At 39.7% G+C, this 12,505-nt stretch overlaps 1 protein-coding gene across 4 annotated transcripts in view; it reads right to left on the bottom strand.

Moving 5' to 3' along the window:
• The window catches only part of dock1 (dedicator of cytokinesis 1), a 312,984-nt gene that overhangs the window by 107,233 nt on the left and 193,246 nt on the right, over positions 1-12,505 (bottom strand). For all 4 annotated transcript variants that reach the window (XM_017701249.2, XM_017701241.2, XM_017701234.2 and 1 more), the window contains 2 exons: positions 2,652-2,753; positions 786-880 (listed from right to left, as the gene is read on the bottom strand). In XM_017701249.2, coding sequence (XP_017556738.1) covers positions 786-880; positions 2,652-2,753 — 197 coding nt within the window. The remainder of the gene's footprint in view (positions 1-785; positions 881-2,651; positions 2,754-12,505) is intronic.

Below are 12,505 nucleotides of genomic sequence, written 5' to 3' on the forward strand. Positions count from 1 at the left end.
TAATTACAGATCCAAAGCAGCAAGTGAGAGCGATGGCAAGTCCCGCTGGACACAACAAAGACCAAACAATGAACAGCACACTCAAACCCTTCAGGAAGCCTGAGTTCATCTGAAAACCCCTGATGAAAGCATATGAAAGCCTCTTTTCCTATGATCTTCTTGCTCTCTCAGTAGGTAAAGGGCTCGATGAGAAAGAAACATTAATAAAACAAAACAAAAAGTGTGAGCGTGCGGTGTGTGGAGCAAGGCTGGAAATTAGAGTGTGAGGTATGTATAATTCATGCTATTGTTTTCTGTAGCAACCACACAACTGATAAAGCTAGTGTGGAGCAGAGGCTGTGTGCATGCCCCTGCCATTTACATCTTTGGAGTGGGGTGGGCCCACTTTTGAGTGCCGTTCCTAAGCAACTATAGGGAGGGGGCACACAGAGAGAAACGTGTATTCTTGTGAAAATTGCTTTTTTCTTTCTATCTGTCATCTCTCCCCTTGGCCTTCATTTTCTTCATGTTTACATCATAACTCTATTATTTAGGACTGTAGTTTAATTATACTCTCTATTGTTTTAGTAGCATTATACTTACACTGTCATGTCAGTAAATCTTGCACAGACTTGAAACCGAACAGGAAAAACAGAGAAACCAAAATGACAGAACTAAGGTCTTAACTACATTACGTCCTGTAGCAAGGATTGAGTCTTGACTTCAGCTCTTAAAAAACACATCTAAAGACATAAAGCAACTAGGATCAACAATCCAGACTGAAGCAGGTTGCAGGCTGTACTTACTTGTTCTGCATTGTGTTCATAATGACCCAGTCAGCAGGGTAGACATTCTTTCCAATGAGGTCTTTGAACATGATAAATGTTTCCATTAAGAAGTCCTGTAAGAGAGAGGGAAATGAGGTGTGAGATGGGTCGTGCTTCTCTTCAACTTGGAATAAGAGAAGCACAGACAAATATGGGACAAAGTCCAGAAAATAAAGAACAGGTCAATTTGACATTGAATTTTTGGAGGGACGGATGGATATAACTGAGAATAAGAGCTGCTGGGACAAATCTATATAGTTTGTGCAAGAGAAAAAAAAAGACAGTAGAAAGTTTCAAGAAAAGAACTTCTTAATTTAAAACTGCATTTACACACTCGCACCAAGTGTATATCACAAATCAACCAGTCAATAAAGAACAATACATTGTGGCCAATAATAGGGCATCATTAGTAACTGCCAAGCTTCAACACTACAGTTTCCCATTTTAGTGTAGTCAAGCTTTTCTGAAGCAGTACAAACACAGCCTGCATTTGTGCCACAGCCAGAATGAAGAGGAGACTGCAACCAAACCCAGTCAATCCAAAGCACTGCAGAAGGACCGTCTGCATCACTGGAACAGGCTCAGCAGCGATAAACAACTCTCTCTCCTCCAACTATCTATGGACACAGCTTTTAAATTACACAGACTGCCACGAGTATACAGCTGCTGCAATGGTGTCTAACATGAACATCTAATAGTCTATTGTTAATGAAAACATTAAATAATACACCGCATTATAATTCCGCAATGATACCTTGCCTTTAATTATGCATCAATGTTAACTGCAGACCCCCCGCGACCCTGAGGGCGAAGCAGCTTAGAAAATGGATGGATGGATGGATGGATGTTAACTGAATACTAGAGTACAGCAGAACATATCAGTCAAGGGTGTAGCTTCTCAATCATATTCTCAATTACTAAATATATATATATATATATATATATATATATATATATATATATATATATATATATATATATATATATATATATATATATATATATATATATATGTAATTAAAAACTACAGGAGAGTAGGAGCAGCAATAGTTTCTCTTGTTCAATTGCATGACTTCAGCAAATATACGACTAAACTTTAAAACTAAATCTAAAATATGTATGCATGTCAACTTGAAGTTATGCACTGTAATATGACACAACAGCAACAACAATAATAACTGTATAAATGCATTCATCTAACTAAGCTGCAGATCTGTTAATGTAACATTTCAACACTGGGAAATTAATCTGTTTGTATGTAGTCATATGTGCCACATATTATGTAGCTAGCTAGTAAACAGCTACCTTTGACCTATGACAAACAAAACTGAACTTGCCAGAAGATTGTTTTCTGCAATTTGAGATATTGGAGAATGAAAAAATAAGCAGTTCATGTCAATGTATATCCTTTCAATTTGATTGGCTGTCTCAAAAAATTGTTGTTGAATAGTTTTACTATGGAGCACCTAGACCATGATTTCAAAGAGTGGTACCTAAATGGTTGACAAAGAATACCACAACAGCTGCCAGACATCCATACATAAGTAAATAAGTAAGTAAGTGAGAAGATCAGCAAGTAAGTCAGTCAGTAAGTAAGCAAGTAAGTAAGTAAATCTGTATTTTATCACTTTTCCTGACAACAGAAAGAACATCAGAAAGAACATCAGAAAGAACATCAAGAAGAGCTCCCAGAAAATAATCTCAGTCAGGACTTATTGCTTTTTTTAGACAGGATTTAGGTACCATTTTCAAGAAATCAGACTAATGTATGAGATGTTTCTGAGGCTTGGCTGCATTCTTGAAACCTTCTCCCTCCCAGACAGAGACATAGAAGACCACACTCACCACTACGTCCGTCCTCATCTTGCCAAAGGTGTTAATCAGGTGAGTGTAGTGATAATCGTCCATTTGCCGGAGTGTGGCCGTCATACTCGCCACAAAACTGCCCTACAAAGAGAGTGAGAGAGAGAGAAAATAGTATCATCAAAAAGGAGAATAACTTGTTTTATACAAGGCATCTTGCAATGAAACTGCTATCACGGCCAAAGAGCTACTACAATGCTATCATGGAGTAAAAGCAGAAAGTGTTCTGTCTCAAGAACACAATCCAACCAAGCAAAACAGCACCCATTAAGGCCAGCAGCACAACACAGAAGACTGGGAGATGTCCTCATATTTAGCCATCTTTACCGAACCACTTTTCACAGAAGTAAGCACTAGTCAATTTAGCAAGTACAGAGCATCACTGAAGGATTTTACTTCACACATAATGAACATTTAATGTTTAAAATATAAATAAATAAATACATACATACATACATACATACATAAAAAAGCCTATATATCTATATATCTATCATCATCTATCATCTATCTTGCCTCCCTTCTCCAGCACTGCCTTAAGACAACTTTCCACACTACACTACTAGAAATAAAATGTTCTTTGCAGGTAAATTTATCGTTCGTCAAAGAACAATGTAAATGTTCTCTCAAAGGTATAGATATAGTATATATAGTAAAGGTAAAGAGTTTTAAGGTCCAGCTGTGTACCTTAAATAAAAAAAACGTTCTCCCTTTTCATAACCTCATGTTTTAAAACGGAATAAAGAAAAAAAAAAGGCTGGAGACGAGACGGGCTGTGTGGAGTCAATACAATTCTGAAAATATCATTTCAATGGATTATGGTACAATTATGTTCCCTTGAGGGTACCACCCCAGTGACAAGAGGGGTATTGCCCCAGTGACAGTTTAGTACTTTTTTTAGTACAGAAAATACAAACAAGGATTTCCAGTGCTGAAATGTTGTCTGGGTCTGCAAAACCCATACGGTGTCACAGTGAATGGCAAACACTCAGAATCCAGAGCAAACACTTTGAGACAGTTTTAGTTGCAGTGTGAAAGGAATGAACAGACTAACGTGATCAGTATACAGTGGGGCAGGTTTATATAGCCATTTAGCATTCACAATTATCTGAACACGCAATTTCAGCATGTCAATCGATAAGCAGAGGATGAAAAATGCAACAGGCAGTCGCTTGCTCTCTTTGGCTAAATGCTTCAACAAATTAGATAAGTTGTCCCAAGATAAAGCGAAGACTGTTTCTTCCAGTCAGGAAAATTAAGTTTCATAACAGTAATGAGAAAGTGAGAGACAAAGGACGTGAGAGTGGGGGGGAAAAAAAAAAACGAGTGGGAGAGAGATAGAAGGAGAAGGAGTGAGGGAGGGGGATGGGGGGGTGGGGGTGGCTGACACCTCTGCTTTCTGCTTCAACTTCCACTAGGCCTAATTAATGCAGCAGGGAGCACCCGGTGGGACAATAATAAAAACTGTTCTCTCTCAGATATTAAAGTAGGATGGCGTTAATATTACATGCAATTAACACGAGATCAATCCATGCACGAAGCAGCGTGAAAACTAGAAATAGAGGAGAGAATTTGCACAATTAAGCCTGAGACACGAACGATGGGAATAAATCAATGTTCGTTATCGCTGTATGACTACCCTGAGACACACTGGGACTACCCCTGAGTGTGTAATTTCCATTACCTCCTATTTTTCACCCAATTCAAAATAGCCGCACTCTGAGCTCTGAACTTTAATTCCATCTGAACTTACAGAGGCCTTGTTTATTAATTTTGGCAGAAAGGCAAAAAGGAAAATCAAGCCTGTTTTTAGTTATTTTATGTTAAACTAGGTTTAGTGTGAACTTGTGTATAATTTGCCTGTGACTCTTATGTCATTTATATTTGATCAACGTTTAATGGAAAATTCTAATTATTCATGTCAACAAAGCTGAAGCGAGTCAGCTCCTTTTATAGGACACCCCCAACTGCACTCATCTGCTTATTGTCTCTGCAAAACTGGCAATATCCCTGGCAATAAACGCTATAGAAAAAAGGTGAGAAAGGTGACAGAACATCCCAGAAAGGCACAGAGGCTATCAAAAGCTGGCACTTTGATCTGTAACCCCTCCACGTTGTAACAGACTAACTTAATTTTTTTTTTTCACGGTTGGTTCTGTATTTTTCTGCTTTTGTTTCATTTGTGAATCTATCCTGCAGCGGTAATTAGGAATGGCCTACATAGCTCAGCAGAAGCAAAACACAAGCATGAGCACATTCCTGCTTTCCTCTCTTTTTCTCTCAGCAGGAACCTACTTAAAAAGGATGTCCTTCAGTCACACAGCTCTCTGCAAACCTTTGCTGACACATTTTGTGAATACAAACAATCTGATATGTGCTTTCGCTCGCTGAATGTGTGAGAGGATGCATGTCAGGGTGACACATGGAGCCAATGTGAGCTATCACAGATTGTAAAATCCAGCACTCTGAACCCCTATCCAAATGCTGACAGAGCTGACGCACGCTGCATTTTAGCAGAACAGGCCCAACATCTCTCCTGTAAGCTGGAAACCTTTGGAGTTCATTTTGCTCTGTGGCGCAAATCCATGGTGACACAGGCAAACACAAGCACCTCGGTTGGATGGCTCATGTCCCACAAAGCTGCAAATTCTGTCCAAACAGCTAATATTGATATTTACTGAGCCTCCTATCAGCTGCGGTGTTTGATCAGGGTCTGTAATGAGAGGCAACGCTGTGAGGCAGAGAGCTGACCTCCTACTCTGCAAGCAGGATGGCCCAACGCGCAGAAGCAGCCATTAATACTGGTTAAGCATACCACGGGGAGAACAAAACCACAATGCACATTCCACTATAACCTGCCCCAGAGCTGAAGTGAACTTACTCGCAAGCTCTGAGTAGACCCACTAGAGAAGGATAGATGCTGAAAGGAAGCATGCTGCCAAGGAAGTATTAATAAGGACAGGAGCTTTATTGCTCATTATGTTCCATGTTAACTACACTAGCTGAGGTTATTGTAGAGTCTAGAGGTCCAGAACTACAGGGGAAATATATTTATTTGACAAACTCACATGGGACATTACCCACTGAGGAGTATATACCTTAAGTAAGATGATGAACCATGAGCATCCAGTGTTGTATGTTTGAAGACTCTGTTACCCGTCCAGCATCGAAACTACTGACCTGTCTTGGAATTTTTAATTAATATTTTCAGATGTATTTCTCTCCTTGCTGCTAAATTTTTATGCCACTGATTATTTTTTTTTTTTTTTTTAAACCTGAGCTTCTTACTGGACTTCCTAAGAAAACTATACATCCCTTACAACTCGTAGAAAATGCAGCAGCGTGCATCCTAACAAAAACAACACGGAGATCACATGACTCCTGTTTTGAAGGAACTGCCCCCTGGCTGCCCCCATCATTCAGGATAGATTTTAAAGTTCTGCTACAAGTCTTTTAAGCTCAAAACAACCTAGAACCTGCATACATCACAGAGTGTCTTGTGTATGTTCCAGCACGTAATCTAAGATCTGCAGATAGTGGCCAGAAAAAATGGAGAGGCCTCTTTCAGTTATTATGCTTCTAAACTGTGGAACTCAATTCCACCTTTTATTAGACAGTCAAGCTCAGTGCTAACTTTTAAGAAGCACCTAAGAACGTCTCTCTTTAAATTAGCATTGAATTAAAACGATGTCTCGTGATGTTTATCTTGTAATTTAATCTTCTTTTTCTTCTGATTCTAATTAAATACTAACGATCTCTTCTATAACTATGCTTTATCACTTGTCTGTAAAGCACTTTGAGCTGCTACCGGGCATGAAAAGTGCTATATCAATAAAATCATTATTATTAATTATTTTGGACGTTCTTTTTGTATTTATTTCCCTGTGGTTAATTGGATATCTGTTCATTAACACTTATGGATACATATCGGAATGCGCATCTCTAGCCTCCGTAAGAACAAATGGCATGCTAAAATATCTGCATTTGTAAACGTACACATAATCCAACACAATATGGATGCATAGGGACAGTTCCCACAATGGAGCATCACTACAAACTATTTTGTGGAGTTAACTGTTTCCTGACATTGGGTTCACTGGACATATACAGGTCTAAGTAACTCGGTAACTGACTATAACTCCTTTGGCCTGCTTGGTTGGAAAGCCATACTGGATGTTTTCTGTAAGATGTTCCTTTCTAGAGAATGCACACAGCTAATGTTATCATTAGCTACCTCCCCAAGTCTCACAGTCCAAACTGAATATAATTATTTGGATCTTTATCTTACAGACAGGTGCAAACGAGCTTTGCTGGGCAGCTAGCTCTGCTCTTCAGTGCCTAAACTCTCAACAACTGAGCCAATTACATCCTCTCCATGGCTATTAGGGAAAACAAAAGGAAAGAAAATCAAGGGGGAGGGAGAAGGCTAAGAGGAAAGTGCTGAGTTGCTGTGTGCAAGGTATTGCTCCTCCGATGGGGCCTGGGATTAAAGAGGCAGACTCCAAAGTGCTGTTGTTTAAAAGTGAGACAGGATGATGATGAGCCCACCGCCCTTAAAATCATTCATCATCAGGAAAAACAGAAGCACCCCTATTCCACAACTAGCCATGCAGGCCAAAGATTCCATGCCCACCCCACCTCCCCAAAACCTTCACTAAACAGGTATACAAGCAAAAGGTTTGCACTCACTGAACTCTCAGCATCACAGTCACAAAAACACATCACAATGTCTGAAGGACACATGAGAAAAGACTATATCATTGAAATTATCCATGAAATTTTGTAACATTGTACTGTATTGTGCACTACTGAACAAAATTTTGAGTCAATGAAAAGGTATAGGAAAGCTTTACCCAATACATGCATACTATCAACAGAGATTAAGAGCTTTTGCCACACAGAAGCATTAGTGTATCCACTGAGTGCATGTGTATATCCTGGTTTATACCATTCATTTCCGTTCGCCCTAGACCTCTTTAACTAGACTGAGAACTCGTCAATATAACAGCTCCATCAAAGCATGAAAGCCAGACCCCTTATAATGGGCCTTTTTCTTCCCCTGACTAATTCACCTCTGACTCCAATATTGCCAAGGAGTACATCCATATTAATTCAGCTGATTCAATATTTCAATGCCTGTCTTCGGCTGTTCAGAAGTCGTGGGTAGTCATTTTTATGCAACATGACCATAATAAGGAAGAAGCAGAAGTAGGAACGACTGTCTCTGAACCAGTAGTGGGGTACTTAAGTCTGCCTCTAGAGAGATACTGTCCAGTAGAACTTCATTCCAAAGTTCCAGGCCTAATCTAACATACATTGCTCTGGGATTCAGACACTCCCTGAAGACTTTTATTAGTTGCACTGAATGTGCTAAAAACACACATGCATCTTCTCCCAGTCTCGTCTCTTCACTTTATCAGCATTGTACACCCAGGCACGTTTCCATAGCAACTGTGTGTTCTTAAGGAGGTGGATTTAGAGGAGAGAGAAAAAAAAAAGGAAGGTCCCTCTTGTTCTGGAGTTTCACAAAAGACTGGATGCCCTCGGAATCCCCAGGACAGAGAGCCAAAACCTACATCTTTATCTGGATCTGCTGCAGTTGAAAACACATGGAGGGAATGCTCAGCATCTTGAGTGTTGCCCCAGGAGTCAAGACCTTTAGGCTTTTGAGACTTGGCAATATTACACACACACACACACACACACACACACACACACACACACACACACACACACAGAGCAGTTTTATGACCATTTTAAAAGTACCTGTTACCCTTTATATTACGTGTAAATTTCATGATGGACTAAAATAACTATTCCATTGACTTGCATTATCAGTAGGTTTTTTTTCTTTCTTTCTGAAATTTTACCATTTTGGAGATATAAGGTTTTGTTACAACAGCGATATATATATATATATATATATATATATACATATATATATATATATATATATATATATATATATATATATATATGTGTGTGTGTGTGTGTGTGTGTGTGTGTATATATATATATATATATATATATATATATATATATATATGTATATATATAAAATAACAGACTGTGTGTTTGTGTGTGTTGTGCTGGTCTGAGTGGTTGTAGGCAGTAGGCAGACATGTACATTGTAGATTTTTGTGTTTTTGTGACATGAATCCAGGAATTCCAAACACGCTGTTTTCGTAGCTGCACATAAATGGAATGTATAGACAAAAAAGTTTTCTTACTTTAGCGACATTTACATAATCATCCAAATACTCCATTTAAAAAAATCAGGATGGTTAGTGGCTATTAAAATACTACTACTAAAATTACTACCAAAAAACATTTTTTGCTGTTTTTTTACTTGTAGTTTTATATTATATTATATTGCATTAGTAATACAGATGGCCTGCGATGGACTGGCAACCTGCCCATAGTGTATCCTGCACCCCCCCCCCGCAACCCTGAGGGAGAAGCGTTCTTAGATGTCGACTTGGTGCATCAAGGCCATACAGAAGGGCATAATCTCCAAACCACTTAATCCTGGCTATGAAAACCTAGAGCTCGTATGAGGCTGGTGGAAACCTCAAGTTGAACAATGATGAAAAACAGCAGAAGGGAATAGGGCAGAGAGTTTAAAGCCAGCACAGAGACCACTGCAGGAAAACAGTATATTCAGAAGCTTGAGAGAGTGTTTTTCTTTTTTTGGCAAAGCTCTGACATGCTGTAGACAGAAGGCTGCCTTGATGCAGAGTGGTGAGCTCAGTTACGATGAGGCTCCTTCACAATGCCAGTTTGCAGGCAGAGGGCAACGCAACCAAGGGCTCTGGTCCAAGCATTCAATTTTAGCCCTCTGTATACGTGAGGGTTTGTGTATGTTAATGACAGAGCTGACATCCATTTGCATTCTGACTCAGCATTTTCAGCCTGAGGGGTGAGAGGACAGAGTGACTCTGCACCGGACTGTGCTAGAACTCAGACATACAATGGTAGCTGGAGGTGAAATTACACTAACACTCAATGTGGGTACATAAATGAAATCATATTTCTGGAGAAGATAAAATAAGTTCCTCTTGAGATGCTAGGAAACTGCATTCCACACAACAGCCACCTTCTTCCCTTCCTATGTCAGATCACACACAGAAGACAGTGGTAGAAAGATAATACTATGCATTTAATACAAAATGAACCTGTACAGAATACACAATATGAAATGCACTGAAGATGTAGACCATTAATGACCTTTTTTAAAGAAAGAGGGATGAAGCAAAACGTGGCAGCAGATTACATACATATTATTTTTTGAACATTAGCCATTAGGACACACAAGCCATTTTTCTAACAGGCAGTGCAGTATGCTACAGTATGCAGTTTTGCCTAGCCAGAATATATGGGTGGAGCTAGAAAGGTTGCAAAACATTGGTTGGTCAGACACAATATTTACAAAATTGTGTCACTGCACTCAGAAGGCAAAAAACTAACAAAATGATCGCAAATCATCAAAAACCTGTGTGACTTCACATAAAATCAAATGCAGAGTAAAAGGTAAATGAGAGCCTGAAGCTCCCCCATTGTTGCTACTGTTGTTTAAGCTTAGGGTTAACGCTCCACAACTATATTCTGGCAGCCATATGATCCTTTGATCCCTTCTGAACAGCAAAATTACTACTGATGCACACCAGAATTCATTATTCATTGCCTGACCTATTTATTATTTAAATAGATTTAATGCAGTGTATGAGATTCTCCACAGAAGTATCAGGGAAAGTTACACAGCTAATGGTGTCTAATTGTGTATGTATAAAAGCCCTAGCCAACAGACGCATAACGGGACAGACATTTATTCTACAAGTAGGATTCTGACTGACTGACTGACTGACTGACTGACTGACTGACTGACTGACTGACTCCACAAAGAGGAGCTACTAGTATTCCAAATGTATTGTATTTGGTAATGTATGGAATAATGTATTCCATTACAGTGAAAACAACCTTCTGTCCGTCAGTTGAATTGGCTATTAAGCATTGTAAGAGTCTATTAAGCATTGTAAACACACTAGAAGTGCATTCTTTCCGGGACTTTTGGAGTACTACGTGCTGGTGGTTCACATTAATGACACTATACGCCTATGCTGCCCATACTCAATTAGCAGCTTTACACAATGTAAAAGTAAATGCCACCGAATGGCTTTTGTCAGACCAACGACTTCCCCTCTCTCACTCACTCACACTGGCACACAAAAGAAGTGCACATACACACACAAAAAGTGAAGGAAATGCAAATACTGGGTATAGCTTGTCTTGTGCTGGGTCTAGTGACAGCTCTGGGAGATTGGTGACAGCATTGAAGACCGGCCATGATGACACTGCGGAGGGAGACTGACAGACCACACACAACACGCCAGCACAGCAGGGGTGTGTGTGTGTGTGTGTGTGTGTGCGCGCGTGTTGTCTTCAGCAACATCACTTGGCAATGAAAATTGGCATGACACAATGACAAACTTCAATCTCTCTCTCTCACACTCACACAATATGCACACAAAAAAGGAGAAACTGGTGTCAATGGCGCTCTATTGCAATACCAGCTGAAATGAGTAAATATTAATGAATAAACTAAAGTTACAGCATAAACTCTGTCTGGCATTATGCATTCAGTGAGCACTAAAAAAGATCTCATCTCTACTATTATATTAACAAATACATTGCACATGTATGTATTTCAAGTCTTTAAGTGTTAAATAAAGCAGACATTGCTTTAGTTTTGCTACTATTCCAGTGCCATTACTTTACTACATGTTTCATTAGAAACACTTTATTGCCAAAAGTATTCAGACACCCATCCAAATAATTGAATTCTGGTGTTCCAATCACTTCCATGGCCACAGGTGTATAAAACCAAGCACCTGAGCCTGCAGACTGCTTCTACAGACATTAGTGAAAGAATGGGTCGCTTTCAGGAGCTCAGTGAATTCCAGCATGGTATCGTGATAAGTCCAATCGTCAAATTTCTCCACTGGACTCTAGAGCAGGGGAGATGTGTTCTCTGGAGTGCCGATTCATGTTTCTCCATCTGGCAATCCGATGAACAAGTCTGGGTTTGGTGGTTGCCAGGAGAACAATACTTGTCTGACTGTACTGTGTCAAGTGTAAAGTTTGGTGGAGGGGGGGATTATGGTGTGGGGTTGTTTTTCAGGAGTTGGGCTCGGCTCCATAGTTCAAGTGAAAGGAACTCTATGCTTCAGCAGACCAAGAGATTTTGGACAATTTCATCAGAGTTTGGGGATGGCCCCTTCTGTTCCAACATCACTGCACACCAGTGCATAAAGCAAGGTCAAGACATGGATGAGCAAGTCTGGTGTGCAAGAACTGGACTGGACTGCACAGAGTCCTGACCTCAACCCGACAGAACACCTTTAGGATGAATTAGAGTGGAGACTGTGAGCCAGCCCTTCTCGTCCAGCATCAGTGTCCGACCATACAAATGTGCTTCCGGAAGAATGGTCAAGAATTCCCATCAACACACTCCTAAACCTTGTGGAAAGCCTTCCCAGAAGAGCGGAAGCTGTTACACAGCTGCAAAGGGTGGACCGATATCATATTAAACCCTATAGATTAAGAATGGCATGTCACTCAAGTTCAGATGAGTTTATCACTTCAACACATCAAATGACTGTAATACTCAGCAGACATACAAGAAATCAGGAAGCTACACTTATGTTTGAAGCTAATGAGCATCAAAAAATTTTTTTTCCCCAAAACTTGAGAAGTTCTGAGGCAATCTACTGTTAATTACACCTTAGGGAGAACTAACCCTGCCAGGTCTTATGAACCTGTGGCTACGAACATTTAAA

This window comes from Pygocentrus nattereri, chromosome 13 (genome assembly GCF_015220715.1).
Source record: "Pygocentrus nattereri isolate fPygNat1 chromosome 13, fPygNat1.pri, whole genome shotgun sequence".
NCBI classification, from domain to species: Eukaryota; Metazoa; Chordata; class Actinopteri; order Characiformes; family Serrasalmidae; genus Pygocentrus; species Pygocentrus nattereri.